Source organism: Carassius auratus, chromosome 6 (genome assembly GCF_003368295.1).
Source record: "Carassius auratus strain Wakin chromosome 6, ASM336829v1, whole genome shotgun sequence".
Taxonomy (NCBI): domain Eukaryota; kingdom Metazoa; phylum Chordata; class Actinopteri; order Cypriniformes; family Cyprinidae; genus Carassius; species Carassius auratus.
The window spans coordinates 27,476,712-27,502,500 of NC_039248.1; the positions used below are offsets into that span (position 1 = coordinate 27,476,712).

The 25,789-nt window shown below is 36.6% G+C and overlaps 3 protein-coding genes across 5 annotated transcripts; 1 reads left to right on the top strand and 2 right to left on the bottom strand.

The window, feature by feature from the left end:
• Positions 1–1,507: 1,507 nt before the first annotated feature.
• On the top strand, positions 1,508–2,821 carry LOC113088897 (uncharacterized). Its single transcript, XM_026255862.1, has 3 exons — positions 1,508–1,735; positions 1,877–1,999; positions 2,167–2,821. Exons 1-3 carry the CDS (start codon positions 1,572–1,574, stop codon positions 2,651–2,653), a joined length of 774 nt encoding a protein of 257 aa, XP_026111647.1. The 5' UTR covers positions 1,508–1,571; the 3' UTR covers positions 2,654–2,821.
• Positions 2,822–3,474: 653 nt separating this feature from the next.
• LOC113105110 (uncharacterized) lies at positions 3,475–7,293 on the bottom strand. Of its 3 annotated transcripts, none has more exons than XM_026266235.1 (5): positions 6,766–7,293; positions 5,337–6,169; positions 5,096–5,230; positions 4,153–4,223; positions 3,475–3,941 (listed from the first exon to the last, which is right to left on the bottom strand). In XM_026266235.1, exons 2-5 carry the CDS (start codon positions 6,166–6,168, stop codon positions 3,606–3,608), a joined length of 1,374 nt encoding a protein of 457 aa, XP_026122020.1. In that variant the 5' UTR covers position 6,169; positions 6,766–7,293; the 3' UTR covers positions 3,475–3,605. The 3 variants fall into 3 exon arrangements, with proteins under 3 accessions (XP_026122020.1, XP_026122019.1, XP_026122018.1); XM_026266234.1 differs by having other exon boundaries at positions 5,096–5,233; positions 6,778–7,291; XM_026266233.1 differs by having other exon boundaries at positions 5,096–5,233; positions 6,766–7,287.
• A 10,008-nt stretch (positions 7,294–17,301) lies between these two features.
• On the bottom strand, positions 17,302–20,896 carry LOC113105111 (potassium voltage-gated channel subfamily A member 10). The gene has a single exon (XM_026266237.1). The coding sequence runs from the start codon at positions 20,724–20,726 to the stop codon at positions 19,044–19,046; it is 1,683 nt and encodes a 560-aa protein (XP_026122022.1). The 5' UTR covers positions 20,727–20,896; the 3' UTR covers positions 17,302–19,043.
• Between the last annotated feature and the right edge of the window lie 4,893 nt (positions 20,897–25,789).

A 25,789-nucleotide genomic window follows, 5' to 3' on the forward strand; every position in this document is an offset into this window, starting at 1 on the left:
AAAATGAAACTCATACAGATTTGGAACAACTTCAGGGTGAGTAAATAACTGCAATTTTCAGTTTTGGGTGAACTGTCCCTTTAAGTTTTTAATATTTTAATTTGTTCGTCCTTATGAAAGACAACAAGCTTGCAATCTGCTTGCTACAATGATATATTCCACCAGACATTTCAAGTTTTTTTTTTTACATCATGGGATGTCGTGAAGCAGTAATTTCCCATTGCTTGTGGAATAATTACATTTGTTAGATTTGTACTGGTCAGTCTGCTCTTTTTTATCATCACTTCATCTTCTGCTTCTGCTCAACACTGGCTTTACTCAGTCAACTTCTTGTTAACAGTCAGTCTGAGTAAGTCTGTATTAGACAACTTTGCTGACTAGTTGATCTTTTACCAGACAAAAACAGATATTTGCTGACAGGATCTGACATCCGGGGCTGGATCTGATCGCTCTGGTGTGGAGGTATGATCTAACACAATCCTACTTGAGGATGTGAAGATGAAGAGAGCTCAATTCAGAGGAAATAAGATAAATAAAGGAGAAGAGAAAAGGTGGGACAAAGCAGAGCGTTTTGAAGAAATAAAAGCGGATACTGAGTTACCAGAGGAGTACTATCACGGGCTTGAGGATTTACCCTGGAGCCTGAACTCACTGGAGCAGTTACTTTATATCAGCCTGCCAGCAGGGATTCAAAGAGGCGAGTGGCCCAATAACATACATGATCACTCAAGAAGATTCAGTGCACTTCCAGCTTTAGTTAATGACATCAGCTTTCATTGGTGTTCTGCAGGAGTCCTTGAATCAGAGTTTTATGAGGGCCAGCGGGCAGCCCTCCATCACTCTTACCCTTATTACGCCCCTTATATCCATCTGCTCTACAGAAGGATCATGTCGGGCAAATGTTTTTGTGGTACCAGTTGTTCATGACTGAAATATATACAGTATCTAGTGATGTACAGGCCTGAAAAGTATTTAAAGAGCAAAGTCATGTTCATAATGCTGTATCAATGCAGTATGCTAAAAAATATCTAAGCAAAAGGTTTTTTAAAGAAATATATACGTTTAGTCATCAAGCATACATTAAATTGACCAAAAGCAACAGCTAGTAAAGTCGGATCTTTTGAACTTTATTTTCATAAAAGTGAAAAAAAATTTACTGCATGACATAAGAAAAAAGTTTCTTGAGGAGCAAATGAATATTACTTCTGAAAGATCATGTAATGATGCTGAAACTTCAGCTTTGCATCACAGGGATCAATTGCAATTTACAATCAGTTATTTTAAATTGTAAAACAATATCATTGTTTTAATTGTATTTTTTTTTTATCAAATATTGCAGGCTTTTTTTCTTTTTTTTTTTGCAAAGATGGCTCAGAAACATTATTTTTGAGAATAATATATATATTTCTTTTGCAGATAACACTTGGTTTGATATTATTTAATGAGACATTATTTAACACAGGAGCTATTTAATACTTTGAGGCAGCTGTATAATGCACAATGATTAAACAATAATATAATTATCAGAATTATACTTTGATACATTGCTTTCATCTTTGCTGTATGTAAAAATGCACATGCTAAAGCGATATCTCTCTTCAGCTCTGCTTTGTAACTTAGCTGAGCGATTTGGCATCTGGGCCTTTCACAACTACATCCTGCCGTGTCGTCTCATATCCTACACCCTACTGCCGTACACTCTGCCTGCTTCAGCTGTCATCTCATTCATCTATGGGTCAGATCTTTAGTCTAAATATGTTGCTTGTGTTTCTCATTTCTATGTATATTATCAGTACATGAGATACGAAGATATATATGTAAGTGCCTATTGTCAATCTTGTTTTTTTTTCCTTGCATTTGTTTGGACTCCAAACAGATTTTTGTTTTGGGTGAAGAAAATTCCCCACCAGGCTCTGAATGCAGGCAGGGAATTCAAACAGGAAGTGATGGCACATCCTCGGTTAGTCTTTACACACTTGAGGGGACTTTTGCCAAACAGGTAAAACGAGTAGAGCAAAGTTTTGCACCCATTTAATCAACATGAAATGACATCAGTAAACCATTTAACTGCCATAATCTGACCTTATTTCTGAACAATTTGAATACATATTTAGATTGCAGATTTTTAACTTCTTACCAATTTTAGATGTTCCTGATTTTTTCCAGATTCCTGCTTTTGCAAATTCCAACTTTGCACTCCATGCTTGCTCTGTTTCTTGCACCCTGGTCCTGTTTCCCATCTCTTCCTTTTACTTTCCTTCCTCAGTCCTTTGCTCCTTTGGTTCCTTTACTTTCTCTTGCTTTGCGTTTTCTGCCACGGTGTCTCTCCACTTCAACCTCAAAGAAACAGCCTGAGCGCAGGATCCAGACTCAGCCTCTCTGGTCTAGACGACGATCTCTCCTCTGCTTCCAGTTCACCGGATCCGGCGGTTTTACCAAAAAGACAGCTGACATCCTTACAGATGCAGAGCCACTATCTTCAGCCTTCTTCCTTCAGCTCAACATAGAGTTAGAAATGGACAGCCATCGTGAACCACTACAGCTTCAGAAGGACAGGCTTGATTGTGAGGGAAGTCTATTACTAAACACAGAAGTAGACGAGAATCTCTCTTCTCCTTTTATTTCTGACATGGATGTACAAGAGGAAGATTAAATGACTGTGTGTGTTATATTGCAAACAAAAGTCTCTACTGCAGAATAGTTGAATATGCGGTGAATACTCTGAATATGCCAATGTATTTATATCAGTGCTGTTATTATAATTAATTGGAAAATTTTTGATAAACCTAACAAGAATAAAAATGAAAATGTTGCTTTGCAAATTAAAGTTACTAAAATACTAAAATTACTAAAAATCTATAAAGAAATAATAATATAAATAAATAATTCAATAAAAATCATTGAATGTAGTAAGAATATAATAAAAAGGCCATAGTGATATTTCGTTTTATGCATTTTTTTAATCTAATAAATGCATTATCATGTTGGACAGACTTGTTTCACTGTGCATATTGTTAAATATAAAGAAAAATCATTCAAGGATGGATCAAATATAGAGCAATGAAAATAACATTCTATAAATTAGCAATAAACTAGGCTATATCAGCCAATAGTTGGCTCTAATAATATTGTAATATTTTTGTCATTAATAAATTTGCCATGCTCATTTTTAAAAATCTTGAATAACTTAAATTGATCATTATTTGGTATATAAAAATATACATAAATATTTTAATGTAACAATACCTATGTTTTTATTACAATTTTCCATAATTTTTACTTAATTTTAGAAGGAAATAAATGAAATCAACAACACTTGACAAAACATATTTATTCAATATGGTCAATATTTATTAGTAAACATTCTGCATATGCCTGCATATACAGTTACAACATATCTAAAATATATATAGTGAGTAAAGCATATAAATTTGAGTTATAATATATAAATTAAAAATGCATCATGTAAATAAAACATAATGATTGCAGTTGTGCAAATATATCAGAATTATCCTTCTAATAAATCCTTCAATGGCTCGTTTTGAGTTGCTACATTTCAAAGGTAAATGAAGCAGTAAAATTAAGTCAACTAGAAGCTCATGCTTCTACAAGCTTATGTATTCTTGATCAAAGTTCTGTGTTTTCTGATCCTCTGCTTTAATGTCAGAGAGGTGCGGATGGCTCTCGCTCATGTGAGTGAAGTGATCTTGGAGATACTGGTTCCCAAAGCCCATGATTTGGCCCGTGGATTGGCGGTGTAGATTAGCCACTCTGGCTGTGAAATCCAGAGTGAAGGCGAACTTCACCAGCTCTGGTGCCACGACAGGCGGCTGGGTTTTCTTATTGGGAACTTCTGACTGCACGTATTGATCAGCCATCTGCCGGAAGGATCTATAGGTGATTCCATTCAGATAAGTGGTTACGGTGCTGTTCTCCTTCAGCTGGGGGGAGGGAGGAGGAGGAGACCAGAAAACATTAGTGATCTAAAGACAATCAGTGGATCTCTTTAAAATAACACATTTGCAAAAAAATGGCAACACTTGGGTTGTTTTAAACATTTCATACCTGTTTAAAACTGAGCCAATCATCTACAATACTTATAAAATGTCTCAGTAATATTTAGTGATTTCAGAAGGGATGAGACACACTTACCTTGATATCTATTATGTCTCCTTGCTGCTTTATAAGTTCTATGATTTTCCTGGTAACCTCTTCTTGTGAGACTAGTTTGAGAAATATGATAGAAACAATTAGCAAATATATAGTTTCTATATACTGTAGCAAGAAGAAAATCACAAGAACAAATTACAACCTGAGGCTAATGTCTATTTACTCATCATTCAAAACCAGTATCCTGGTTACTTTTTTGCAGAACACCAAAGAAAAAGTATTTTGGAATCATTTTCATCCATCTTTTCTGTACAATGACAGATCATGTTGATGATGTCTGTCAGGACATAAAACACCATAAAAGTAGTTCATATAATGCGCGTGTTGTATTCAAAGACTTCTGAAGACTTTGTGTGAGAATCTGCAGAATGGAAAATGATATTTGAGAAAGAAGAGGGGAAGCTCATAACTAATTGATAATTAGTATTACTTAAAAAATAATGGACTCTTTTAACGGCACTTCATAAGATTTTTGTCTTTCATGGTCACTCTGGTGTTCGACAAAAAATACTGTAACAGCATATGGTTTTAGAACAACATAGCAATGGTTATAGAATTTCTTTAAAGTATTACTAAAATAAGCATTATTGTTTAAGTAAATGCAATTGGTCAATTCTTTCTTTGGTGAAACACAAAAGCAGATTTTTTGAAGAATGTCTTTAATCAATCAATATTGGAAAGGAGAATTTTCTCCTTCAAATATATTTTATGCTTTACGAAAGAAAGAAAAGATTTTGGAACAACATGACCATAAGTAAATGATAACAGCATTTTCATTTTTGAGGTAAACTATCCTATCCATTAAACTCAGCCATATTCTGTTGTAATTTAGACATTGGACCCACACTAGTTTGTATTGCTCTGTATGTAATATTTAACCCACCTCTTTTGCATCATTCAAATAGTCTACTATAATAACACTCACCATTTCCACCATTCTGGTCTGTTATTTGATTGGCATTGTCATCAGCTGGACTGTCTTTCACTTCATGCACAATTTTCTCCAGTTCCTCTGACATTTTCTCATAGTATGAGTTAGTGGGTTCCACTATCTCAACAGCTGCTAAAAATCAAACATTATTAGAACTAGTTTTTCCCCCCAATAAATGCAAACTTCAGACTAATACAAAGAACATACATAATAAAGATACATCTGAGATACATACATTTTTCAGTGGACATATCTCCACTTCGCCTCCATTTTAATGACCTCCTGTGGAATGATTTCTTTTTCGTTGATTTTGAACGGCGCAGGTTGATATCGCCTTTTGATAGGGCGTCAGCTAAAGGCAAACAAGAGATTTGGGGTGTTGAGGGATGGGAAAGAGGGAGCTGTTCTTCGGTTCTCTGAAGATTTTGCTCCTTTTCAACATTTCCCCTGGAAAACCAGCTCAAGAAACTCTTCCATATAGTGGGTTTCTTTGTCTTCTTTCCTTCTTTGTCCTTCTTTTCCATTGTAGAAGTCTCCAGATTTTCTTGCACATTTGAATGCCTATTTCCAGCAGTATCTGCACTTGTTTTGGAGGATAAAGAATCAATGTTCTGCCCACCTTCCTCCTTGCCCTTATCCAAAAGTAGAAACTTCTTTTTGGGTTTGCTATTGGACTTTTGCGATGCATTAGAGCCATCGTTGAGGCGCAGATTCCCTTTAAAACTCCACTTTTTGGATTTCTTCTCAGATGACCTCTCCTTTTTATCCATTTGCGGTTCAGGGAAGGTCTCGTATCTAATGTCTTCATCTGAGAAGGAGGCTTGTGAAGTCAAGTTCAGAGATGTATCACTGGAATGCTTGCGATGTCTTGTCTTGCGCTCTGTGATGGGAACCCATTTGCGTGTTCTGTGCTCCTGTCTCAGCGGACATTGGGATCCATCGTTAAGGCTGAGACTTCGCTTTACATACACCTCCAGCAGCCGTTTCCTGTCCTTTTCTCCCACTGACAGCAGCTGAGGGGTGGGCTGTGAATTCTGGTCAGCCGAAATGGATGCCATACTGGTCATACTGCAATAAAATGCATACAGATTTTTATTAGTGACTGACTAATATGTGTTTCTTTTAATGCTTATATCTAGTGAGCAAGAAGGCCGATAGCTAATATAATCTAATATATACATACATACATACATATATATATATATATATATATATATAGACAGAGAAAGAGAGAGCAACAAAATTGCTGAACTGTACATTAACACTTATATTACAAAACATTTGAATAAAAATTAACTAATGAAAACAGAAAAAAGTAATTATCTGCAGACAATTGTCCAATGCAAAAAAATCGGTCAAATATCGTCCGATTAATCGCTATATATTACTGTGGGCAGAATGTCACCATTCATTATTATTGTACCAAATCCTTTTTTCTGTTGCTCGGAAGAAATACACCGGTTTACACTATTTTCACCCCTTAACATAAAGGAGACGATATGTTTTGTTTTTAAGGGAACTATTCCTTTAAGAACCGTCGACCTTAAAATCATTTTGAATACCGTGGTAACGTGCAATCAGCTTACAGCGAAAACACAAACTCAAAACGATATTATAAGACGAACTTTTGAAAATTATTGAAATAAACATTGATTTTGTCTTACTATTTCTCCCACTTTACGATGTTGTTTCGATCTTCAGCTGTGATCAACTGTTTGTGCAAAGTCTTTAAGGAACCTTGGACGTGTAAGCGACGTTAGAAGACGCCCATTTTGAAAACACCTATCAGCAGACGTTGCAGCCGGGGTTGACGTCATTCAGGTAGTCTGGGAAAAGGTTCGTCAGGTGATGTTTACAGTTTCGAGGTATGTTTTCTCTCAATGTCAAGATGAAAAAGGGAATGGCACCACGAAATAATTTATTAAACGAAACTTAACCTATAGTCCCAGTTGAGTTTGAGTTGAAGTAGCTGTGAAATAAGAATTCTTAATTTATTTTTCCAAGAGTTAGGCATTTGTGTGACATGAAGAAAAGATTTCATCATTCTGCAGCCAGTAAGCCACTGTGTTTTATGTTAGATGACATGTACACTAAATTATTTATGATATCAGTAAGTTCCTGAACCCTTCATTTTGTGGAGGTCTAAGATAAGACATGGGAATGAAATCTAGACAAGTGAATATGCAAAAATTCAGGTGTTGCGATATAAAGACATTTTCTGGGACTGACATTTCTGATATTGTGATAAATAATTAATATCAAAGAATACACTGAAATGCAAACAGATAAATATCAGGGGAAAAGTGAAATGTTATACATACATTGACCAAAAATTGGACTTTAAAACATTGTCAAATTTTTTGTTTGCATTAAAATGAGACAAAGGAAAATCCCTTTAAAGTCAAACCAGTTTGTCAGCAGAATTATCCCTTTGTTTACAGACCGCTTGTCACCAAAAAAGGACATTAGCTCTTTTTACTTTCACTATTCACCCATATTTGTATAGTCTGTTGCTATTTTTTTGTATTCATAGCTGACTGAATTATGTAATACATAAATGCACAAATAGCTAGATAACGTCAGTAACAACCACATACATATTAATTAAATGTATTTTTTAAAGCAGACAATTCCTTACTTTCAAAAAAAAAAAAAAAAAAAAAAAAAAAGAAACATGCTATGGGAGTGCATAGGTCTATATTGATGATAATAAAATTACCAAGGGGATTATTTTTCTTTTGTATACAGTACCAATACAGACAGTGTAGGCGTACATTACAGTGTATCCAGTAAATGATGACAGATACATTTTTTAATAGCATATCACATGCTATATTTCCTGTATGGCTTACATATGCCATATCCTGTAAAGATACAATGCCATTCTGTCTTGATTTATTTTTCTGCATATCACATACATCTATTTTCATATACGAAAGATGAATTAAGTAATGTATCTTTGGGGTATTTTCTCTATGTGGTCCATTTACACTAAACAGTTCAATAATATGTCCACTAGAGGTCATCTGAAGGATGTGTGGGGGCAGACCTTGGCTGCTTTACTGAAATTATTTAGACAGTTTCCTGGAAGGAAGATTATTGACTTTTCACCTACTTTACACTGAATGACGGCTTCATTCCTGCACACACCTTTAAAGCCTTTCAGGCTACACACATAATTCATGGGAAAGAACCTTTATGATTCACAGGTACAATAATTATGACACTGTAAGCAATATGCAAACCAGATCTGGCTTTCAGTGATGTGGTTCATGAGAAATTCACCATGCATATCAGACAACAATGTATAAGGAAGTTCCTCTTTGCATAATTTTTTTTTGGAAGATGTGATTTTGATTTATGACTGATGACTGTGCTCTCATCTGTTGCTGAAACCTTAAAGACACAATATTTAGAATTAAATTTTCTTTTAAATTTCCCCATTGAGCTATTGAGACAAACAGGTAATAGGCTGATCTAATGCAAATTCTGGTGTCGGCTAGATTAATATTTATTTGTAATAAATATGACAATCTATTTGAAGGCACAACATGAAAACAAACAGAAAAATTATTCTTCACAGTGCATTTGTGATTTGGAGGTTTCAGTGTCCAGTCAAGGACATGTAGGGATATAAAGAAGAAAAAGTATCTCCTTGGTTAACAATGCACAGCTGGCAGGAAGCTCACCTTCCAAACACACATATGTTCTCAGACAGATGATTAATGTTTGCTGCATATTGCTGCTAAAAATACACATGCTTGCTAATGTTTTTCTTTAAACTGCTCTGTAATGAAGTTTTTTTTTTTTTATAACTAAAAATACTACTGTATAAACTGAATCTGTTTATTTGATACACCTTAATGATGCAAAAATTAAAAACCAATAAAAAACATTCAATATCTTTGAAGGCAGTGCTTGTGTATGTTGATAGGTGGCAAATTATGTGGGAAGGTTACGTTTAAATGGGTATGAATGCATAACGGAAAGTTCATTAGCCATTTTTCACCCATTTGTCCTTATTATTTTTTCATATGCATGTCTTCTGGTCACTGTCAAGTCAACCATGAGAGTGTCATCATATTAATGATATAATATTTATTTTATTCTGAACTTCACTCCAGTTATTACACCATCATGTGACTATTTTGAATTATTGAGTGAGACCAAAACATCATGTAAATAATGTATGAAGAGGGTGTAACAAAGCTGGGTAATAGAGAGTTGGAGGGACAGACATGAAGCAATAGGGGAAATCCCTCATGGGATGAGTAACATTCATTATCTGTTTTACAGCTAAAGATGAAGGGAGAACGGCACGTTCACCAGGTGAACACAGGTGGAGAATATTCCCATAGTCATGTTACTGTAATTACAACAATCGATGTCATAACTGGGTGATCTACTGGGTGAATATACACAGGAAAGGATGCATATGTGTGTCCTTCGCGCTCTTCGGGCTCTCAAATCACCCACAATCCTATGCGCGCAGCTTTGCTATCTAACGTTAGTTAAAAAATAAAATTGTCGAACGTTAACGTAGTCGGAGCGTTAAAGGTTTTTATTTACATTACCAAACATTTGTTATAACTGTAGTAAATATAAGTAAAGTTTGACGTTTAAATGCCAGTACAAATTACTACCGTATTGATATTGTAAATTATACAAATACAAATGTTTAACTGAACCGGACCTGTCATTTAACAATTGGTTGCGTCATCGGCATTTCTTTTATAAATAACTAGTTAAGTTGTCAAAAGTAATTTAATGATACCATTCACAGCATTATTCAAATGGACCTTTTCACTGACGTAATGACGCAATTACGTGCACTTGCTAGCCTGTTCCATTTAGGTGTTCTCCGAATGCTAAAGAGGAGTCTCACCTAGCCTCTGAAAGAAGTGACTTGGAAGGATCAGTCCTACCAAGGAAGTATCCTTGACATTGAGAAACGCCTAATGTCTCTGTGTGGGCGGGTTTAGCTGGAAGCAAAAAGAGGCACGGACACAATGTTGACAAGCATAAGCTAGCACGTTTTAGGAGGGATTTATTAAACATGGATGCAGAAGAAGGTTTGGAACTGTCCGAATATATACAGTCACTGACTCGCAGGACCGTGACAGCTATTTTTGTAAATTAACTCTCGCAGATGGAAACAGGCTGTCTGACACATATGCCATACAGCCATATGAATTACTTTCGGGTGGTTTGGGGAATTTTGTCAAGGCTTATTGTCTAATGTAACCTATCACTGGGCTAACTATGATTAGCAATGTGGATTATTTTAAGGGAACATTCAAAGGATGGTAGACACATCTATCGCTGAATGTTTGTTTAACATTTAAACTAGCTAGTGCCTATAAAACAGAAACTTGCTGATTTGTATTAGATTAAACCAACACACCAGTACATATACATAGATTATTTTACCTGATAATGAAGTGTGCACTGCAAACACGACCATTATTTATGATCGTCTCCGTCCACTCTGTACACATTCAAGCACAATTGTCTTCTTGATTTCTGTGAATGCATGTCTGTCGGGATCCGGTAAAACTTTAGTTTTGAAACAAAAATGCTGTTCCTTCTATTCTGGCAGCCAAAAACAAAAACAACATGCTATTTTAAAGTCAAAACCTCAAACTTTTAGCGCACCTGCTATGAGTTCTTCCTTATGTTTTGCCTCCAGCTACAGAGGTGACGTCACAATGATGTAGGCGATTAAGGGGTCTATATGAGTGGAAGAGGTAGGTCAGTTCTTTCCCACATAGTAAATGTCTTGTGGCGCAGATCTGGGCCAAGTACCACAAAGAATGATGGCCCGGAAGTGGCCCAGGACTGGATTAAAGACTCGGGCCACACATGGGCCATAACAGGCCCGAATCTCAGCCAGTAAATCAGCCTTAGCTGGCCATGAACTGGGCCAAAACAGGTTTTTATTATTGGTGCCAATTCTCAGCCTTAAGTAAACAATAATCCCCAAATCTGAGCCACACCTGAGCCTCATATAGCCTAGACCCAAAAAAAACGTATTGCATTGTTTTTTCTATTTATTTTTATATATAATTTATTTGCATGAAGTTAACCTCTGTTTGGGAGCCACTGAAAGTGAATGATGTTTGGTCACTTTTTTGTTGCAAATAAAAATGCCTCAAAATCATTGTCACTAAAAATGTAAATGCTTAAAAAATATTATTACAGTTTAAAGGGATAGCTCACTCAAAAATTTAAATTATGTCATTATTTTCTCACCATCATGTTGTTCCAAACTTGTAAGACCTCATCTTCATAACACAAATTAAGATATTTTTGATGCACCCGTAAACTCTGACCCTCCCATAGACAGCAAGTGTCCTTACACGATCAGAGTCCAGAAACGTAGCAAGGGCATCGGTAAAATAATCAATGTGACATCAGAGGTTCAACTATAATTTTACGAAGATATGAGAAAACGGTTTGTGTGCAAAAGAAAAAAAAGACTTTATTAATTAATTTGTCTTCTTCGCATCATCCTGGTGCTATTTTGGAGAATACCAACTGAACGTTAATATCATAGGCCTACAGGAGCATCTCAATAAATGTTGTGAAAAAGTTCATTTATTTCAGTAATTCAACTCAAATTGTGATACTCGTGTATTAAATAAATTCAATGCACACATGCTGAAGTATAGTTTTAAGCCTTTGGTTCTTTTAATTATGATGATTTTGGCTCATTTAACAAAAACCCACCAATTCACGATCTCAACCAATTAGAATACTTCGTAAGACCAATAATAATAAAAACATTTTGTGAATTGTTGGCATTCTGGAAAGTATGTTCATTTACTGTACATTTACTCAGCACTTGGTAGGGGCTCCTTTTGATTTAATTACTGCCTCAATTCGGTGTGGCATGGAAGTGATCAGTTTGTGGCACTGCTGAGGTGGTATGAAAGCCCAGGTTTCTTTGACACTGGGTTTCAGCTCATCTGCATTTTCTTGTCTCTTGTTTCTCATTTTCCTCTTGACAATACCCCATAGATTCTCTGGTCTGGTGAGTTTGCTGGCCAGTCAAGCACACCAACACCATGGTCATTTAACCAACTTTTGGTGCTTTTGGCAGTGTGGGTAGATGAAATCAGCTTCTTCAAAAAGTTGGTCAGCAGAAGGAAGCATGACATGCTCCAAATTTCTTGGTAAAAACACAATGGACCAGCAGATGAAATTGCACCCCAAATCATCACAGACTGTGGAAACTTAACACTGGACTTCAAGCAACTTGGGCTATGAGCTTCTCCATCCTTCCTCCAGATTCTAGGACCTTGGTTTCCAAATGAAATAAAAAACTTGCTCTCATCTGAAAAGAGGACTTTGGACCACTGGGCAACAGTCCAGTTTTTTTGAGCCCAGGTAAGATGCCTCTGATGTTGTCTGTGGTTCAGGAGTGGCTTAACAAGAAGAATACGACAACTGCAGCCAAATTCCTTGAAACGTCTGTGTGTTGTGGCTCTTGATGCTTTGACCCCGGCCTCAGTCCATTCCTTGTGAAGTTCACTCAAATTCTTTAATCGATTTTGCTTGACAATCCTCATAAGGCTTCAGTTCTCTCGGTTGGTTGTGCATCTTTTTCGTCCACAATTTTTCCTTCCTCAACTTTCTTTTAACATGCTTGGATACAGCACTCTGTGTACTCTTGCTTCTATGGCAATGAATGTTTGTGGCTTACCTTCCTTGTGAAGGGTTTCAATAATTGTCTTCTGGACAACTATCAGATCAGCAGTCTTCACCATGATTGTGTTACCAAGGGAACCAAACTGAGAGACCATTTTGAAGGCTCAGGAGACTTTTTGTCAGGGATTTGGAAGGAGGACCCAATTGCAGTGTAAGACAACAAGGGTTTATTGACAACAGACTGATACAAGAGGGTAGTAAAGTGCACAATAGATACCACAACAGGAACGCAGTAAAGAGAAACAGTTAGGGAAGGCCACTGGGTCAGTTTCAGACATCTACTGGAAGAATGCCATGGCAACAGAGGGGGCGGCAAATCCAAGCTGATGGAGAAGACCACACAAGGCACTATAGAGCAGAGCTCAGATACTTGATGACCGCCGACTCTGAAGCAGACATGAGCCAGGCAGGTAGAACCAGATGCAGGACACACAGGAACAGATCAGGAACTCTAACACAAGACAACGCTCCACAGAAACACAAGTTAAACCCAAGACAAAAGGAAAATAGAAACCAATGACCAGATAAAAGTAAACTACTTTAGTCAATTTAAGTGGAATTACTTAAATAAATGAACTTTTCCACTACATTCTACATTATTGAGATGCACCTGTAAGTATTAACCTGGATGTTTAATTTAGCATGACTAAATATGTCTAAGAAAAAGTATTGCAATACAGTTTTATATAGTGCATTCAAAATAAACATACATACAAGGTACAAAGCTGTTATTAGGATTGTGCATTTCTATACCCTAAATGGTACATATTTGTACCTAAAGTGTACACAATAGTACTTTTTGAAAGGGTACTGCCCAAGTGACAATTCTGTATGCTTTTTCCTGAAAGTATGGGAATTGAACCCATGACTTTGGCATGAATTCAAATCTCAAGTGAAAATGCTTGTAAGTAACTATAATACCCAAATTAGTAAGTGTCACCTTTCTTTGATTAAACCTGCAATCACCTCAAATATCATCTGGTCTGCATACTAAAGTTACCGCAGTAATCAGGATTGCGTGAAAGTACAAATCGAGCCACGCTCGGGTTATAGGGGTCAGTTTCTTTCGCTTTCTGCCTGTTGTAGATGTAATCAGTCTTACCCAAGCCTTAACTTGCTAGTAAAGTTTTCCAGCCACAGAGCTAGAGAGACCTGAACGGTCTAAATAGTGCAAGACTAGAACAAAATGGCTGGTCATTAATTGTTTATAACCACATCTCTCTCCATACCTGTTTGACCTTACCATGCACCTGACCAGTTAAGTATATATGTGACCGAGGGTATCTCCAGGGTATGGAGGACTTTGCGTGCTTTGTGTGATTTTTCTTTCCCCAATCTCCTAATTGGTCCTACCAGTGGTTATCAGTGTAGGGTCGGGCTCTAGAGATAAAAGCAGATAAAATTAAGACACATCATTAGGCACCTAGTCCGGACTGCTGTGTGACCAGTGTAACTGCTGAGGAGTTTTTACTATTTATTTTAAGTATGTTTAATTGAAAAACTATTTTCCAGTATTTCTTTCTACAAAGGATTTGTTTCACAATTTAATTTTCTAGTTTGACCATTCGCATTAAACTATTTACTTAAATTAACATATATGAAAATATATTATTAAACTATTTGATTGATTTGCTTGGAACCCTTGTGTTTTCACATACCTAAATACACCTAACTATATTTTTATTATGACAAACAAATATTGCGATATCAAACTTCAGAAATGACACCACTCAAATGACAGTCATATAATACCTAGCATTCCTCTTACATAACCACAAAACACGTAACAGCATTCTCTTACATACTATATACTGTACATAGTTCAGTATTTGGTTACTTTGCTGTCTCACTGCTTAATATTTTAGTATCTCAACTGGACACTCCCCTCTAGACAAAAGTGCTTCTGCCTTTCAAATGATTGAAATCATCACGTCTTGAAATAACCGTACAGGCAAAGCAATCAGAACAAATGCTGATTGAATGCAATTCAAATAGTTAGGGTGTATTCATATACTTAATTCATTCCAAATTCAGGTTCTCTTTAAAAACGTTTAAGATGTGTAAATATTTGGATGTACATTTTGAGTTTTTTGAAGCTTTAAAGGGTTAAATAAAAAATAAATAAAAAAATAAAATTAGCCTATGCTTTACTTACCCTCAAGGCATCCTTAGTGTAGTATATGACTTTCTTCTTTCAGAATAATCCAATCAACATAACAGTTGTATTAAAAAAGGTCCTTGCTCTTCCAGACTTTAGAAGGCAGTGGTCATCCATCTGAAACGGCTTGCACAGTGGAAGTGAGAGAAAGGTGTTTATAACATTTTAAATATGGATATTTTTCTTACAAAAATGCATCCGTTCACTACAGGAGTCCTTTATTTACCCCCCAAAGCTGTGGGAGGAACATCTTATTATGGATGGATGCACTTTATTTGACTTCTTTTAGACTTTTGAACAAAAACACCCGCCTATCATTTTTAATATAAGTCTGATTGGATTCATCTGAAAGAAGAAAGTCATAAATACCTAGGATGCCTTGAGGGTGAGTAAAACATGGGCTAAATTAAAATTTTGGGTGAAAAAATCCTTTAAACAGAACAGGTATTATTAGAATATTTTTACAAGTAAATACTCTTAAAGTTCTTCTACTTTTGAATTTTACTATAAGAGTGAGTGAGAATTGTTTCTACACCATTTTTTCAGTATAGATTTTAAATCACAGCTCAACTGAATAAACAGATAAATATGGAAAGCAAAATTGGTATTTTTTGGGACAAAAGTATTTGGTAAGGATTTAGTGAAGATCAAACCAAATATTCAAGCCAAAATATTTGATTTTAAGATGGTAATTCAGATCAGTTGATGAAAGTGAGGAAAGGTATTGAGACTATTGAGGAATGACCAACTTACTTTACATATCTACTAACAACCCGGTGCACATAGACGGTGAGGTTTCATCTAAAAAGATGCAAAACGCATCTTTTTAGCTGTGCATTTGTTGAATGAGCACTGTGCAATGTCCAAACTGATTGCACTATATTTTCACTGTTTTATTATTATTATGTTTTTTTAAACTGTTTTTAATTGTTTTAATCATTTTAAAAGTTGTAAAATTATTTTACTTTCTTTTATGTAAAGCACTTTGAATTACCATTGTGTACGAAATGTGCTATATAAATAAACTTGCCTTGCCTTGCTTTTGAAACATTAATGCATGCACACATACACAAACAAAATGGCCTTAAAGATTAATGTGCTCTCATTGTCGATCTTGCACTGTTTAGTCTTCCTTCCCTGAAAAACTCCACAGGTCGTGCCAACAAATCATGGTAGCTCACCTGTCTCAGTGACCTGAGATGAACTTTTTAACCTCTCTTATACTGTATTAAAACCTAATGTACCACACACCATCACCCTTTCAGATACTAAGAGTTGATATCATGATTTATGAATAACAATACTGCAAAACCACAGATGAGAAGAATAGCTTGTAATGACAGCTGGTCTTTTTCTGGGAAAAAATAATCAAGAAAAATTGACCCAAGCTACATTGAATGTATGTTACATGTAGCTCTGCTGAGCACAGTGTTTTTGGTTGCAAAAAGTGCAATGAATTAAAAACAGGAGCAAATTTTTTCAACGCACCAACTTTTCTGTCTTCAATGTTTTATTTTATGGATTTATTTTTTTTTTATTTTTTTTTTTTTACAGTAAGCATATTTTATTTTGTATTGAGTCTCCATAATCATACAATGAGAATGTATGTGTCCTTGTGAAATCACACAAAGCTGGAGCCAATAAATTGAATATTTATTTAATAAAAGGCACTCAGAATATCATGAATAAAATGTAGTGCTTAAACAATCAAAATATATCATACAGCAATAGCATACATTCATGAGATGCTAAACGCCAAATTGATCACATAACACTGGCATTATCACCTTCGTCAGTGGGATAATTGTAAGAAATCAATATAGAACTCTCAGGATTTTTTGAACAATGACTTTCAATATTACTATTGATATTACACCATACTATGACATAAAATGCATGCACAAGGGAATATACTTCAGATTTTTCCATTGACGCAATAGAGGGATGATTTAAATATATTTTTTCTACCTCTATTCAAAGCATGGTCATTTTAACAAATTCTTTAATCTCAGTGTTTACATGCATCTTTTAAAATTTACAACAGCATGATAAAAAGCATTTTAAGATCTATATTGCAGTTATACATTAAGTGTCTGAAAAATGCAATGTTACCTGCTGGCATAAGTTCATTTTCAAGCTTACTGGAAAACTTATTTTAGCTTCCCTGTAAAGTGCTTTATTGCTTTGCTTTAGTCTGTGCTGAAATGCTACAATCAAAATTTGCTTTGGAAACATATTTTTTCTCTCTCTTTTTTTTTCAACTTTGCTTTTTACAAAAACATGCAAATGTGCAGTATTTTTATTGCAAATAAAGCATGAAATATTCGCTCATAAAAGGGAATTCCTTACAATAAAGAAACCTCAAGTTATGCAAACACAGATTTCTGTAAGCATAATGAAATCACTGAAAAATGATGTCATGTGATGAGCATAACACATCTTACTCTTATTTCAAAGAAATAAATCATACTCCTCTGAAAGACAATAATATCTTATAAGTGAAATAAAACATATCATCGATTCAAATCCTGGACAAAGACACGCAGACATGTGTGCATTATTGCATGAAAAAACTTTGTGTAATTTCTTTTATATGCTAATGAATGTTATTAAAATGCTTGTAAGATAATGATTCTCCCTGTTCTGTTTATAAGATAAATCCACAAGAAATTTCCTGATGTTGCAAACATTTACAAATAAGTTGTTAGGCTGGATCAGATGATATATTTGCTGCAAACTTTTCAATCTTTTGAAGTGGCTAATCATTCATTGGTTTCACTATTACAGTACATTCTCTGTGTGAACATGCTCTCTGCTTTCATTGGCTTGTCAAGTCAGCATTAACTAGTATGATGGAAAAATAACACATATTACTCCACCAACAGAACCAACCTAAATTAAAGTTTTTTTTTTTTTGTTTGTTTTTATATATGTCCACAGTTTGACAGATAAGTATTGTTTTAAGTGGGTAACTCATATAAATCCATGCTTAAATTCTTGTGCGTTTTCCAGCCATACATATCCATGTGCATAATGAGTAAGGCTGATAGTAGGCCAATTAAGCTGTATGTAAAGAAGTGAGTGCATCCTACTAGCTATTGTCAATGCTCGTTATATACAGTCGGTCAAACAAGAGACAAGATATGACGTAAAACGAATTGAATGGAATGGCCAAGCAAAGGTGTGTACCAAAACTTGAACTCACTCAGCATAGAAATACGAAAAAAAAATCTCACTCTAAAGATAGAGTTCTAGCGTCTCATTCTGTGTGTATGTTGACAAGAATAGAAACACCAGAAGAAAATGTGGGACGAGCAGCAAGCAGATGCTGCCACAGAACGGCGGGTCATCCAAATATAACATACTTGCATGCGTAGGATACTGTATTTAAATTCCAAATGGGCCTGATTATGTATAACAACTACCAGGACTGTTAGAGGAGACATTCAGTGACATTGAAGGATGGATAACAGTTTGGCATAAGCTTTTTCTTTTACAAGCAGCAGGGACAAAAGGTGATGTCAGTGCAAAACTCTAAAGGAACGGCAACATCAGCAAAAGGTGGTGCTGGGTGGATGCTCAGAGTGCAGATTCATGATTCCTCGGCATTAATTTGAGGGACTCGGCAACACAGGCACTTAATCGCGATTAATTAAATGCTTGTTTTGACCTCAGTCAAACGCAGCCGTTTGCCTCGAAATGATGACATGAGTACTTTTTTTTGTCTTCCCGAGTTTCATATTCCTTTTTCCTTTCAGTGCATTTCAGTTTGTATTACTGTAAAGCCTTAAAGGGATGTCCCTTACAATATATTTTGCTTCCTTTTAGTAGATAGTGCTTCTGAGGTTATAGTCATCCATCAAAGGTGTTTTTAGCAGCCTTTGGCTAAAACAGCGTCCTGTTTGAGGTCTCCCTTTGAAACAGCATGTTTTGTAAAGGTACTGTTTGTATATGCATAGCATTAGGTACATATGTAGAACTCTTAATTAAGCAGTTTTCAAACCATAAAAACAAGAGTTTCTAAGTGCATTGTTGTACAGTCATTATTGCTAGTCATGTGAAATATACCAATCCTTATGGAATGCCATTTTTCCCTGTCTGCCAGTTCCCATTGCTCTTGTCCAGCGAGTAATTGCTTTCATACTTCTCTTCAGAACTGCTTTTCTGATTTGCAGCAGCTTCAGTAGCAGCGTCAATCATCTGTTTCTCCGCTTGCTCAGTTTCACGATGGTAGAAGTAGTTGAAGTTGGAGACTATGACAGGAACAGGAAGTGCAATGGTAAGCACACCAGCGATGGCACAGAGGATCCCAACCATCTTTCCCCCCAAAGTGATAGGGCACATGTCGCCGTAGCCGACTGTCGTCATTGTGACCACAGCCCACCAGAATCCTTCCGGGATGCTCACGAACTGAGTATCAGGTTCGTCAACCTCAGCAAAGTAAATGGCACTGGAGAAGAGGATGACGCCTATGAAGAGGAAGAAAATAAGCAAGCCTAGCTCCCTCATGCTGGCCTTCAGGGTTTGGCCTAGAATCTGGAGGCCCTTGGAATGGCGGGAAAGCTTGAAAATCCTGAAGACACGCACTAATCGGATGACACGTAGTGTGGCCAGAGACATGTTCTGGTTGGCGGTGGGGTCTTCCTCGTGGGTGGCCATCAGTTCTGTTATAACAGTGATGAAGTAGGGCATAATGGACACAATGTCAATGACATTCATGATATTGCTGAAAAACTCGCTCTTGCTGGGGCACACTATGAAACGTACTACAAGCTCAAAACAGAACCAAACAATGCAGATGGTCTCCACCACAAAGAAAGGGTCAGTAAAGACAGAGAGCACGGCCTTAGGATGAGGGGTAGGGGACAGAAGTGTGCCGTTGGCGTCACGGGTTAGGTTGACGAATGCAGGTGTAAATTCACGCTCATCGCGGAATTCCGGGAGCGTCTCCAGGCAGAAGATACAAATAGATATAGTGATGACAAAAACAGACACTAAGGCCACTGACCTGGCAGCACTGGAGCTCTCTGGGTACTCAAAGAGCAGCCAAAATTGACGGTGAATCTCACTGGTTGGGAGTTGAGGCTCAGGGTCTTTGATGAAACCTTCATCCTCCCTGAACTGTTCCATGACCTCATGCCCCAGTCGATAGAACACTATCTCATCCGCAAATACATCCAATGGCACGTTTGCTGGCCTCCGAATCTTGCCTCCGGACTGATAGAAATACAAGATTCCATCGAAGCTCGGGCGGTTGCGGTCAAAGAAATACTCGTTCTTCATGTGGTCAAAGTAGTCAATCCTCCTCATGGGGTCTCCCAGCAAGGTATCTGGGAACTGATTTAAAGTTTTAAGTGTTGTTTCGTACATCATCCCTGAGACATTGATAACCACTTTTTGTTCGCCCTCCTCAAATTTCTCCTTTTCAGCAAAGTAGTCCTCGCAACAATCCTTGGCTACTTTTCCTAGGAGAGCCTCATTGGGACTGCCCTCGCTGTTCATCAGAACCTTCCAGTTGGAGATCAGGCTGTTACAGCTTGATGTTCCTTTCTTGCTTAGTGTTGGTGGAGAGGCCAGTGAGTGCCTCGGCTGTCTTCCTCTCTGAGGTGAGTGTGTGGGTGAGTTTATGCCACGGGTCCCCTGGTTTGGTTCCGGGGTATCTGAGGTGGGAGAGTTCGGATATCCCGAGTCACTTGGGTCTCCCAGGTTGATTCCGATGTCATCCAGGTTCTCAAAGTTGACCAGAGGAACCTCCATGGCCTCCCTCCCCTCCCTGGGGCAGAGCTCAGGCTCCTAACCCAGGATGAAATGACAGTGGGGCAACCAAAAGCACAGGCCAACCAGCAAGCCCACTCTGCACCTCAAAGTGCCAAGAGATCAGAGAAGATTCAGGCTAGTTCTGAAGCAGAGAGCCGAATCCCAGGATACTGTCACTTGATCTGCAGATAAAAACAAAGGGAACAAAACAGTTGTGTTACTGCATGGAAGGTAGGGTTGCACCTTAGGCTAGGAAACAATTAAAGTGATATAAAGTAATATAAACTCTACCACAAGACAATGAAAAGGGAACAAACTGAAATTTAATTTTTAAGCTCAATTATTTTACTCGAAGAATAAAATGTAGGCTGATATGATGGCCACGATTGCAACAAAATTAAGAGTGTCATAATTTGTTTACCCTTTTGTTGTTTAATACCTGTATAATCTCCTTTTCAAGGCTTTCAAAACTACTATTAAAATATAATGAAAGATGTGCTAATACAGTATATTCCAAATGTTCTGACACTGTATGATAGCTTTGTACAAAGAACACTGAAATTGTACAGTGAGTCTAACACTCATCAGATCTGTCTAATGGTCTAAACAAACAAATGATCTAAAACAATCATTCAAACCTGTCTTGTTAGCTAAATCTGTCAATTAAATACAAAATATTTACCCAAAACAATTCAACAGAGATGAGAATGAATCCAGCACCTCTACAGTCGTCTCTGCTTTTTTCATAAACTCATGTCATGGTTTTTAGTGAATAATACTTTAAATGAGGGACATTTTTATATGAAGTTAGACAAGCTTGGCACAGTCAATATCCTGTAAGGATATACTTTACAAATAACAGATTGCATTTAGTCTCTCCTTGAAAACTCCTTGAATGTGCCTAAACAAACACAAATAATGAATTGAAACTGAACATGTTTTTCTGTCCTCTGTATCTACTGCCAAGTGTGCTTGAGAGCTGAGATCTGCACTTTATCATCATTTCTCCCTTATGGCCTCTTGTAGCGAGATGCACACACATTTTAATTGACATCTTCTGTATTGTAGTACAAGCATTTACAGCAATAGAGCTGTACTCACACGGTTGCATTGCATATGGAATTAATAATGCTTAACAAAAGGATCCAGAAATTGGTTGCAGACCCATTTAGCATGATTTTTGGGAGAGAGTGTAATATAAGTTGCATAATATAAGTTGAACTCTAAGTTTTGACATCTGAAACAATCAATTCCCACAGATAGTGAAAAAAAAATTTTTAAATGTAAAAAAAAAAAAAACAATAATGTATTTGCTTATAAATGATTAGCATTATTAATATTATTGTTTAACAAAAAATACAGATTAATTGAATTGTTTCCAAAATGTAGTATTTGAGTTTTAAAATTGGTTCAATCAGACTTTTATCTGTGGGACTATGCTCCACTAGGTAGATTAAAGTTAAGGTTGTAAATCTTTTAGGTGGAGTTTCAGGTAAGCAACACATTGTTACATCACTTCCTGTTCTTTTATCCTTGCACACATCGAGTGAATGCTACTCTGTTTACAAGATTTACATGTTCACAAAATATGTTCTAGGTTATAATTTGCATAGATAATGTTAGTAAGTAATTACACTAATCTTATTTAGAAATGATTCTATTGAAAATGCTCCATTAATATCCATTTTAATTATGCTGCATTGTTCTCTCCTGCGCAGAGTAGCATTCATCTGTTGCAACGAAATAGTTCATTAGGCATGTCTGTGCAAATGATGGGTGTTTTTTAGAATGTTAATGAATGATATTTATAATTAATGTGTTACAGTTTAATTTCTGCAAACATACTATGCTTGAATTATTTAAACCAATTGGAAGAGCACTATGGCACAATATTACTGTAAAAGTATTTTGAATTTGTACAATCTGATGGGTTAGTTGTTAGTTTCTGCATTAACTGAAAGCATCTGTGACAGTTTAACACTGTTTAAGTTCTTTTTATATACACACTCAACACACTTTATTCCAAATCCAACTAAAACAGCTTTTGGATTCCAGTGCTGTTCCTCTTGGGGTTAAAGGTGCAGGTCAAAGGTCCAGTTTAGGGTTAGGGTTATGTCCTCTAGGGTCCTCTTATCTACAGCGTTCTATTTTCCAGAGAGTTTAATGGAGACAGGTAACCATCACCTGAACAGAGGATTTAAAGAGCTACCCCTCGTACCACTTGACACCATAGAACCCACAGCCACCAAAGAGAAAAGCTTCTGGCTCCATGACAGCTTGTGTGGCTGCACTGGAAGGTAACGCACACCTCTCACCTTCGCTCCGCGTTATATTCCATTGACCCTATTAGTATACAGCAGGGCCTATCTTTTCCATTGTCAGAGGAGTATTGTTGGATGGGTGGGTTACACAGGCAGTCTGTTTCATGTGGCCACATTTTTACAGCAGCGGCAAGATGGCCTTATTTATATGAAAAGTGCTGGTGTTTAGTTTTTAAAGAAAAGTTGACCAGTGTCCAAGGAATAATGATAGCATCGTACTGCTTAAATTGTTATATACCCAGCTATACTGGCCATATACAGTATGATTCTGTACAATATTTGCATAACTTAAAGGGATAGTTGGATAGGTCACCCAAAAATAATTTATTCATCCTTATATTTTTCCATACCTGTATGCATTTCTTACTTCTGTGTAATACAATGAAGATATTGTGATTATTCTAAGTTGTTTAGAGCCCATCTTTATTTCTTTGTTTTCTTTTGTGTCCTACAGAAGAACAAATAAAGGGTTTTAGCCAACTTGAAGTTGAATCAGATAATCAGAATTTACATTTGTGTGAACTATGCCTTTACAAATATTATATTTAAAATATATATTTTTACCAATTCTGCACCTTACATGGTTCTGCTGCCTCTGTTTAAAGTATAATCTTCTCATAAAGACTTATGTTACACAATTGTAATATTCTGCACTGCCTTTGTTAACTGTATCCCATGCACTCTGCACCTTTTGTTTATTTATTATTTATTGAACTTCTTTATATTTATTTATTTCCTACATTATTCAACTGTAACTGCAACGACCTTGTGAAAGAAAAGGAAACTAACCTCATTATGCCTGTTCAATGACCGTAAGAAGCTTATCTGATACATTATATATGCTAAGTATTAACTATATACTCTACACCTAGTAAATATAAAAGGTTTTCTACTTCTGAATTTCACATTTAACTTGTTAAACGCCATTTAAATAGCAACTTCTGAGTGAAAATTGTTTCTACACCATTTTTTTCTGTGTTATTAGCACAACTGCAGGGTTTACAGATCCACATATGAGGGTACAGTTATGTAGCGAGGGCAGGATGGACAAAGGTTACAAGTGACAGAAGCTTCCATTGTTATCCTGCAGTGCTTCGTCTGGGGAAAATGCTGAAGATGTGAAAATGCACCATGGACAGAGATGACATCTATATCCTTCAGCAGTGTGTGTGTGTGTGTACGCTCGCCTGTGTCTAGAAGATCGATCACCAACGTGTGGGAAAGTTTCCCCGCATGCATCACAGGTACAAAGCCATTGTTTTGTATCAAGCACCTCAGGGGCAGGACACTACCATGTGCACATGTAAAGGCACATTGTATAAGTTTTGTATTGTATGTGCTAGATTGTGTTCTTAATTCTGGGAAAATGCGGTTTCATATATCCGAATCAGCACAAATCGTCCCTCTTGCTTGAATCACAGCTATAGCTGTCTTAGTTTCCAAATCTGATTGGTAGCAGCACAGAAAGTCTAACATATAAATTTTCAACTTAAAGTGACCCTTAACCCAAAAAATTCAAACTCTGTCATCGCTTATTTACTCTTGTGTCATTCCAAACCTGTAGGGGTTTCTTTCCTTTGTGAAAAACAAAAGAAAATATTTAGAGAAATTTCTTTTTTTTTGTCTATACAATGGAAGTCCATGGTCACAAAGACATGCTTCAAAATAACTGTTATGTTCCACGAAAGAATAAGTCATGCAAGCTGTAAAGACATCAGGTTGAATAAATGATGACAGAATTTAAATGTTTCAGTAATTATCCCTTTAAATTGAAAATGTATAACTTCTGTGCTACTACGATTCAGGTCAGAATGTCTTATCTGATAAAAGGTCAATATCCCTTTATTATAATGAATCGCATAATTCAACGATATCTAACACAGATATCTAAAACTGCACAAATGCCCACATACGTACATTAGTCATAAACTCTATTCTATTCTATTCTATTCCAAAAATCAATATCATATCAAACAACAAACTATTTCTAATGTTTATCTCACTCCTCAGTTCTTAAAGCTAAATACAGTTAAAACTAAAAACAGTCTTTGAGCACATACTGTACTGTATGAAACAATGTGGCTCGCCGAAGATAACAAATAACAACATCTTACTGTATTTTATCTTTCTAAACTTTTGTAACAGCTCCATTCACATCCAGTAAATTCATGTAGATCCAAATTTGATCCAAAGACTTACTTCGACCCGTACTTCTATCCTTTTTAAACCACAATCCAAAAGTACATGCTTAAGCCCATCGATAAAACCAAACAAAGACAAACGCTCGGTGAAATACCCACCAGGGAAAACCTCTGGAGCAGGACGGTCCTTCTGTGAGTGCTGTGATCCAGGAAGAGTGGGGCTCCTCTTTTCGCCTCTGTCCCTCTCTAGCCTTGCTCCTCTTCTTAGCCTGCATTACAATCAGATTTCTGCACACCCTTGTGTTCTGTTTAAGCTCTCTCTCTTTCAGTAATCTTATGCCTACTGAGTAACTTGAGACCCAAGGCTGCCATCAGGGAGACGCACGCACTCACACACACACACGCACACACACACACACCTTACCTTTCGCATCTGGCATGGCTTTTTAAACCTTAGACAGGGTTCTCCTTTCTGTGTGCGTCTCTCTTGCTTTTCTGCCTGCTCAGGTGCTGAAGTGTTGGGGTGTCAGAGGAGGACCCCACGGTGCCGGAGCCGGCAAGAGCTCTGCAGGGCAAACATCGAGGAGTAAAGGATGGCAGG

Bases quoted from the DNA above. Each gene is read 5' to 3' on its own strand.
- LOC113088897 (XM_026255862.1), top strand. From the start codon at position 1,572: ATGCACATGCTAAAGCGATATCTCTCTTCAGCTCTGCTTTGTAACTTA. The intron at 1,736-1,876 runs GTCAGATCTTTA...GACTCCAAACAG, and splicing joins GTCATCTCATTCATCTATGG to ATTTTTGTTTTGGGTGAAGA. The intron at 2,000-2,166 runs GTAAAACGAGTA...GATTTTTTCCAG, and splicing joins AGGGGACTTTTGCCAAACAG to ATTCCTGCTTTTGCAAATTC.
- LOC113105110 (XM_026266234.1), bottom strand. From the start codon at position 6,168: ATGACCAGTATGGCATCCATTTCGGCTGACCAGAATTCACAGCCCACC. The intron at 5,234-5,336 runs GTATGTATCTCA...TTTGATTTTTAG, and splicing joins AGATATGTCCACTGAAAAAT to CAGCTGTTGAGATAGTGGAA. The intron at 3,942-4,152 runs GTAAGTGTGTCT...CCCTCCCCCCAG, and splicing joins GAGACATAATAGATATCAAG to CTGAAGGAGAACAGCACCGT.
- LOC113105111 (XM_026266237.1), bottom strand. From the start codon at position 20,726: ATGGAGGTTCCTCTGGTCAACTTTGAGAACCTGGATGACATCGGAATC.